At 53.8% G+C, this 7,913-nt stretch overlaps 2 protein-coding genes across 7 annotated transcripts in view; both read right to left on the bottom strand.

Annotated features, from left to right (window-relative positions):
* STOML2 (stomatin like 2) overlaps window positions 1-202 on the bottom strand; it is a 3,368-nt gene extending 3,166 nt beyond the window's left edge. The window contains exon 1 of the mRNA XM_006758534.2: window positions 51-202. Coding sequence (XP_006758597.2) covers window positions 51-95 — 45 coding nt within the window. The 5' untranslated portion in view covers window positions 96-202. The remainder of the gene's footprint in view (window positions 1-50) is intronic.
* Window positions 203-1,135: 933 nt separating this feature from the next.
* FAM214B (family with sequence similarity 214 member B) overlaps window positions 1,136-7,913 on the bottom strand; it is an 11,487-nt gene continuing 4,709 nt past the window's right edge. For 3 of the 6 annotated variants that reach the window (XM_006758530.2, XM_015560549.1, XM_006758529.2), the window contains exons 2-9: window positions 5,332-5,475; window positions 4,116-5,084; window positions 3,653-3,711; window positions 3,351-3,456; window positions 3,073-3,231; window positions 2,790-2,858; window positions 2,525-2,700; window positions 1,188-2,394 (exon numbers count right to left, since the gene is read on the bottom strand). In XM_006758530.2, coding sequence (XP_006758593.1) covers window positions 2,241-2,394; window positions 2,525-2,700; window positions 2,790-2,858; window positions 3,073-3,231; window positions 3,351-3,456; window positions 3,653-3,711; window positions 4,116-5,009 — 1,617 coding nt within the window. In that variant the 5' untranslated portion in view covers window positions 5,010-5,084; window positions 5,332-5,475 and the 3' untranslated portion in view covers window positions 1,188-2,240. Of the gene's footprint in view, window positions 2,395-2,524; window positions 2,701-2,789; window positions 2,859-3,072; window positions 3,232-3,350; window positions 3,457-3,652; window positions 3,712-4,115; window positions 5,085-5,331; window positions 5,476-5,977; window positions 6,082-7,913 lie in introns of those variants that run through there. The other 3 variants (XM_015560548.1, XM_006758528.2, XM_015560550.1) reach the window with 3 other exon arrangements.

The raw sequence follows: 7,913 nt of genomic DNA, 5'->3' as shown, positions 1-7,913 counted from the left end.
CCCGGGTGATCTCTAGCCCAACCCTTGGCGGGAGGTTGCCTTGTTCCTACCCTCAGCAAAAGGGCCCCGGTGCCCCGCGCCGCGCGCGCCAGCATTTCCCACGGCCGTGGAGACCTCCGGAACCAACGAGATGCGGAGCAGAGCGGCCGCTCTAGACTAGAAGGCGGACCTACGCCTTTTTTCCTCCTGTATTTCCACTCCTCCGGATGCACTTCCGGCCGCCTCTTGGCTCCCGCACTCATTTCATACTCAGCCAATCAGCGTTTACGTGGCAGCAGCTTGCTGCAAGGTGTTTCCTGGGAAACGCAGACCTAGAGAGGGCCCAAGGGTGGAGCTTGTTATGGTTCTCGCGGATCCAGCTGAAGATCCCGGGCGCGGTGACCAAAATGAAGGCTATTTCCGTGTGCTGGTGGCCCAGACACACCTCCCACCGAGTTCTTACTCCCACAAGAGAGAGACAGTTTACCCTTCTGAGCTTATAACCGCGTCCATCGGTCACCATAATGACCAGGGTATTGGAGCTGACCCGTAGCCACGGTTGCCGGTTGCCATAGTGACATTCTCTGGCAGTCCAGCTGTGATATACCCAGCCCTCCCACCGGGGACTGACCCCATTCCTGTTGCCATGGTGACTGGGCCTAACATTGTCCGGTAATTGGTCTAAGATTTCCCCCTTCCCTCTTTTCCCAAGGCACCATAGCTTCTTCTACCCCTTCCGAGTTAGGGTCTATCAGGTCTGATACCCTTGCATAGAGTCCAGCAGAGCCCTGGTTCAGCCTTGTCTGGAACATGTCACCCTGCACACATCCCTGATACTCTGGCACATCCTTTAAGAGACTTGCATATTGACCCTCATTTTATATATCAGGGCAATAAAGCTCTGAGGGGCTAAAATCATTAACAAAACTAGTACAAAAATTCATGTACACAGAGAGTTCAACTTTTATGACTAACTCTTCCCTACCTCCTAACCCCATTAACTGAAAAAGGCAAGACCAGACCCTGAGGCTCTGCAGGACTTCACCTAAGACCTCATGGCCTCAGGCCCCCTTTCTAAAAGAAGGGCAGAGTCCCAACTTCAAATTGGCCCTCCATCCCCATTCCCATGCTCTCAAAAGAAAAAGTACAGCTTAGCTCAAGTTTCCAAACAAGAATTTATTTTCTTTCTCTTATTTTTCTCTAAAAAAAAAAAAAAGTACCAGGTACAATTTTTCTGGTGTTTTGTTTTTCAAGTTTCAACAAATGCTTGTTCCCCTCAGCCCAGCCCCAGGAGTCAGAGCTAAGGCTGTCAGAGTCTGGAGTGGGATATGGGGTAGTTGGGAACCACATGATTGAGTTTGAGGGGTGCCCTTCACCCCAGCTGAGGTAGGTGGGTCAGAGTCTGGCCAGGTGAGAGGAAGGATCCCGGTCCTTGGCCCTGACTCTGTCCCCTGAACACCTTCCTCAGTCAGGACCCCAAAGCAAGGAGACACAAGCAGGAGAGGGACAACTGGAGTCTGGAGCCCTAGATGAGGGGTAGTTAACCCCATGTGTGTGCACATGCATGCATGTTCTCTTTCTCACACACACACCATACACACAAGCTTGTGTACACACACACACAAACACACACACACACACATAAGTTGCTTTCAGAGAGGGGTCAGAGGATAGAGGAAGTGAAAAATATAGGGAAGGACAGGAGAAGTTGAGTGTTTGGCTAGTAACTCAGTCCTTCTGGGATAACCTCGCTGCCCTCAGCTGAGGGAGAGCAGTTCTCCTTCAGCCCCAACATCAGCCTTTTCAATTCCTGAAATTGGAGCAATATCTGAGTGGGAAAGAAGGTGGAGCAATGCCAAATATTGGGTTTGGGTGGTTACCAAGGCAATCCAATCCGAATAAATTATTAATTAAAAATAAATAAAATAATAAGTGGCCCCTGCCTAGGGCAGGGAGGCAATGTTGGCATGATTTGCCTGGGGACTTGGGACAACCTCCGGGTACCTCCAGTTCCTCCTCTCACTCCCTAGCTGGCCTGGAAATTCCAAGGGAGGGGACAGGCACGTGGAGAACCCAGAGTAGGGCAGACTGTGGTAAGGATCAGAAGCTTTAAATACCCAAATAATCAATTTGGGCATAAGCATGGTGAGGGCTTTAATTCAAGCCTGAAGGGTCTCTTGCCACCTCTCCACGTGTTTGCTTTGTCCAGGATGGAGCAGGATGGGCTGGTCCTTGGCCCACATGGTTCAGGGCATCGGCAATCAGGGCAAAGGTGAATAACGTGGATTGTGAGGGGCCTCAGTCACAGCCTGCAGTTCATAGGGGAGCCCTGTGTCCAGTTCCAGGCTCCGGCGGGAAAAAAGCAGGCGGATGTCTCCATGCAGGCTTAAGCGGCCTGAGCGGGAGCTCCGAAACCTGGGGGAGGAAAGGGTGATCACAATAAGGATCCAGACAGCAGAGAAGCAAGGAGAGATCCTCTTCAGGGAAGGGATACATGAGTTGGTGAAAGGATGCCTGGGTCTCCCCAGCTGGGCCCTATTCTCACCTGAGGTGCAGCAAGTAGCAGAGGAGACGGTGGGTGGGGCTAGCATTTCCCTCCTCACCCACAGGCACCAAAAAGAGGCGATGGCGCAAGAAGGTTATGTGGGCAGCAGGCATGTCCGAGAAGTCAAAGGTCACAAGGAACATCTTCACCACAGTCTGGTTGGGGTTAAATAAGGTCTGGGGGCAGGACAAGCAAGGTTGGTAGGGCCAAAGGGCTGTTTTCCTCTCCCCACTCCCACACCCACTCCCCCTCAGGGAAAACTCACCACTTGGATGGTGCCCACTTTGGGCACGCTGTAACCCTTCCTCCCCAGGGGGTTCAGGTCCACGACGCCCTGGGAAGGCCATAGAGCCATCAGCCTATGGGCATTGGGAGAGCCCTGAATACCCATTCATCTCCACAGTCTCACTCTGGGGCCTGGCCCTGTCCCCCACTAGGGTTGTCCCTACTGCCCTTACTCTTTTCTAGGTGAGGAACACCTAAAGAATACCTCATGCCCCCAATCCCTCCTCCTTAAGAGCTGATTTTGGGTTGACATCGGGTCATACCAGAAAGGGGGCCGGGGCATTTTGCTCAGAAACATCAAAGAAGGTGACAGTGACAGGCAGCGTGACATGCTGGGGGCAGTAGGATCCACTAGCTCCAATCTCTGCAGTGAAGCCCTCAATGTGGCCAGATGGTGCAAAGCGTCCTCGAAGCAATGATTCCTAGGGTGGGGAAACACACTATGAAAGAGATGCCAGCTGTTCTCCTTATCCATCCAAGCCATACTCCACCATCCCACTTCCCCCAAAACTCCCCAGTCATGGAATCCAGGGGTAACTACCTCAAAGTTGCCCAACAGGGTACGGCTGATTGCGGGGGTAGGAACAGGGGAGGCACTGGGGGGGCTCAGCAGGTCTGGGCCCTTCTGGAGGCTTCGAAGGGAGCTCCTGGTAGGGCAGGGATACAGAGTGGGTTGGTTGGCTTGAGGTATTCTGGGATGTCTGCTCATGTTCTTAAGTCCCACCCTTTACCATTACCCGGGCCTTCTGCCCTAGGGTCCCCTACCCTGGAGTGAGAAAGAGGATTATAGACTTCTGTCCCCATTTTCCAGGGACAGGACAAAGAGGGAAGCTGGGCACTTACAGCTTCAGGCGACGGACACCTTTCAGCCTCCGTCCCATAGGACTGCGGTCTGTTGGATCCTATGGAGAACAAAGATTGAAGAAAAAGATTGGGTGGAAGCCAGATATGTTTGGAGAAGCGGGGGCTCATCACGAGCTCTATAGAAACATTCCCCCGGGCCCTCACCTTTTTCCAAAGGGGAGGAGGATAGGGGGTTAGACAGAAAAGGGGAAGGGGACTTAGAAGTACAAATTTCCAGTTATAAAATAAGTCACAGGGATATAACGTATAGCACAGGGAAGAGTCATAACGTAATAACTATGTACAGTGACAGATCGTTACTAGACTTATTGTGGTGATTACTTTGTAGGGTATATAAATATTGCATCACTATGTCGTATAGCTGAAGCTAATATAATATTGTGTCGATTATAATTTAAAATAAATTTTAAAAAATAGTAGACCACCTCCTCTCCTGGCTTACCAGCACAGGCTCCTTGGGCCCAGGCAGCAGGTGGCTCCAGAAGGGTGTGACTTTGGCATCAGAACTGTTGGCAGCAGGAGGGTGACCCAGGGTTCCCCGGCGCTTCTGAGGGGCTGGCCCCTCATCCTCAAAGCTGACATCCAGAGCTTCTCCAGCAGGAAGCAGCCTTCGCTTGGTGGGGCAGGGGCCTGGAGGTCCAGGGCCAGGGGGTGTGTGCTCGGGACTGTGCCCATTGGCAGTGCCAGGGCATTCCCTAGGCCAGGGGCTGCCCCCATTGCCCACCCCAGCCACTGGGCTCTTACACCCTATTTGTGCAAGACTGTGCAAATCAGTGTCAAGTGTGTGCAGCTGGCCTGGAGGGGCTCGCCCTGGGGACTCCCCAAGGGACCCCTGTCCCCCGGGATCTGGGGAGGCCCAGTCTCTGGTGTGCAAAGTATTGCAGGAAGCATTTGATGGGGGCCAGGGGAGACTCTGGGCCCCTGAAGTCCAAGGTGAGGTGGAGCTACCTCCCTGTTCTACAACACACAGGCCATGATGGCAGAAATGCTGGCTGGCCACACCCAGCCCCAACCCCAGCCCCTCTAGGCCCAATGGCCCCACAGTAGATGGCTCTTCAGGGGGTTGTCCCTCTCTGACCCCCAGCCCAGGGCCTCTCTTCAGCTCCCGGGGACCCTCAGTAAGTGGGGATGACCGTTTCAGGGCCCTGTGAGGCTCAGAGGCACCAGCTGGAGAGGAAAAGATGGATACCTGGTAGACCCTGGGGGATGTCGCCCCTCCTGCTGGGCTGTAGCCCATGAGCAGGCCACCCTGGCGGGCCCCCTGCCTGACTGCAGGCTGTGACGGGCCAGCCTCTGGCTCTGAGGATGGAGATGGCTCCGCCTGCACGTGGCGCATGAAGACCCCCTTGTGTCAGGGGGGCCCCCCCTCACAGCCTTTATGCTGGGCCTGGGCTGGGGGGTCTGGGGACATCTGTGCAAAAGAAGAGGAAAAAAAAAAGGTGGTCAGAGGAATCCATGAGTTTTCTCCCTCCCAGCTGAGTTTCAGGTCCTTCCCTGGCCTGAAGAGGTGACCTTGAAGGTTAGCGGGGATAAAGGTGTTCAGATCCTTTGATGGATTAATGGAATACAGAAGCCCTCTCAGAGCTTCTGAGAGGGTGACATGTTTAGCTCAGGTTTCTTACTGGACCTGCTCCACCTCCCTCTTTCTTGGGACTCACCCCGATGAAGAGGCCGTAAGCCTAGCTGAGTGTTCCCTCTTTCTGATTGATGTCTTGCTCTCCTAGCTTGTAGTCTGGTCCATGCCCGCTGCACTGGCAAGGTGACTGCCACCATTCCGTGCAGCTCCTGGGCTCAGCTGGACCCTGAGGAGAGAAGAACAGATGTAAACCAGGATCCCTGTAGTCAGTGATAAGACTCATCTCCGACGGTGGGCTAGCAGAGTACACCCCAGGGCATCCTCTGCCCTTAGGAGGAGCTCTTCAGAAACAGAAGGGGCAGTCTTGGGATCCAGGTCCCCGAGAGCAGAGCTGGGCTACCTACGGAGTCACAGAGAGGCAGGTTTTGGCTCAATGTAATAAGGACCTGATAAGTTGAGGCAGGATTCCCACCTGTTAGGGCCAACACTCTGGGGACTTGTGCTCTGAATGGGAAGGGGGATGAGATACCCCAAGATTCAAGAGACCACACCAGATGAGAGGTGGCCGTACAAGAATTCACTCCTCGTAGTCAACGCCACCAAGTTGCACAACCCCTTCCCATATGTCTGTCTCTAAAGAGACAAGTGCTACCCCAGAGCCCTAAGGGCAGAGATCTTGTAGAAACTCCCCCCCCCACCCCCCATCAGCATTCCTCAGGAGTACCAACCTCAGGTCAGCTCAAAGTGGACCCTTCAGCCTTAAAACTACCACTTGCCCCCAGCAGTCTGTCCCTTTAACAGGAGGCAACAAATCTAACCATAAACAAGCATGTGGGGGGGGGGGGGTAGGGGGGGAGCACTGCAGAGGCACTACTCCTCCCCCTAGGCCCTGCAAACTAGAGATAAGGCAGCTGCAGTCAGACAGCCAGAAGCAACTAGGGGTACCTTTTTGCTCCTCTCCAGCACATTTCCAATACCCCAAACCCGAACCACTGCTTTTCTGCCAGAACACAAGATGGTCTTCACGAACTAGTCCACCCTCAGCAGCCCATACTGGGGGAGGGAATGTCAAGTTGAAATACTTCTCTTTGGGCTATAGCCTTTGGTGCCTGACATCCACAATGCCCTTTCCACTTCAAGAAATGCCTTCTGTTTGTCTACCCCAAGACCTACCCTTTCTCCTTGGCTAGGGCAAATGTCACCCCCTCCAGAGAGCCCATTCTGGCCACTTTAGACCACAGAGATCGTTCTCCTCTGAGACCTCACCTATGGCAGTGTCACTATCGCCTGTAGCCCAGTGACAGTTCTGTTCCCTCTGTGGGTAAGACATCTCCTAGACTGACCATAGGGTTCTTGAGGATAGGTCTGCACCCCACTATTCTGTCCAATTCCAAGCACAGGGCTAGGCACACAGCAGAGCTCAAAAAAGCGGAATGCAAGCCCCAGAGATTCGGGCAGCGGTTCTGACAATGCAGAGGAAAACCTCCAGAATGAGAAGCAGAGAGATTAACTGTATAGGGGGAATGAGAATCAGCAACAGAGGTGGAGGTAGAGGCAGGGTGAAGGGGGAGATTTGCACCCAGGGACTGAAAAGCTCTCTGACACTAAATTCTCATCATTGCATCCCACACTATCCTAGGTCACCAAGTTCTCATTAGAACCGGGATCTCTAAGAAAATTCTGGTTTCCTGTGGTGGGTGGGGTGGCGGGAAAGGACAGAATGCCAATGGCAGTGTTGTCAGAGTACAGTCTGTACTCTCTCTACCCCTCCTTTCCTCTACCCAAGCCATATGGATTCAGGAAGGGCCTTTTCCTTAGGACTTCCACCTCCAAGTCATCCCAGGGGGCCTCTTGAGCCCTTGCCCTGCGGAAGCCAGGTGATGACATGATGCCCTGCTTGACCCCAGCATGCGTGGCACCTGCTCATTACCCCAGAGCCCTCTCAGTTCCTGCCCTGTCAGTGAGAAGCTCTAAGACTTCCCTGCCACCCAGCCAGTCTGGCTCTAGACCATGGCTTCCAGCTGACTCATGGGGCAGGACTTCGGGGGAAGGGTAGGCCAAAGCTCCTCTCAGTGTAGGGGGTGGGCAGCAGCTGGCTTCAAACAGCTGTGCCAGGCTTTGGCTGGCCAAGACTACAGCTCCCAACATGCCAAGGGAGCATGGCCAGCCAAAACAACAAGTACCAGAATACCATGGGGTCTGTACCCTCAGACACCTGCTTAGCCTGGGAGGTGGGGGGAGGTGGGTGTTAGTAGGCTCACTCTCCCCTTAAAGATATCCATTTCTACTCTGATCAAGGAGGGTGGTAGGAACAGAAATTCCTCTCCCATGTGCTTCTCACCCTCATCCTGTTCAGAGAGAACTGCTGCTAGCTGCTTTAAATTTTGTCCCTACACATGTGCAAACTAGGGGGCTTGTTTCCATAGACTACCACTGTGGGTAGGGAGGTCAACCAATGCTCTCTCACCACCCTCTTGGCTGCTGGCCTAGAACCCTCCACCCTCAGTGGAGAGGGAGCCGATCTCAGCACCAACTCCAAACTGAACCTGGCATACTCAGCCGGGGCTCCTGGACTCCTGGTTTTGGACCATCCCCCATCCCCACTTCCCACTTTGCCTCCCAAGTCCTTTCTCACCCCTCCCTCCCCACAGCCTGGGACAGGCC

This window comes from Myotis davidii, unplaced genomic scaffold (assembly GCF_000327345.1).
Source record: "Myotis davidii unplaced genomic scaffold, ASM32734v1 scaffold534, whole genome shotgun sequence".
Classification (NCBI taxonomy): domain Eukaryota; kingdom Metazoa; phylum Chordata; class Mammalia; order Chiroptera; family Vespertilionidae; genus Myotis; species Myotis davidii.
This window is presented reverse-complemented; position numbering and strand designations above follow the sequence as displayed.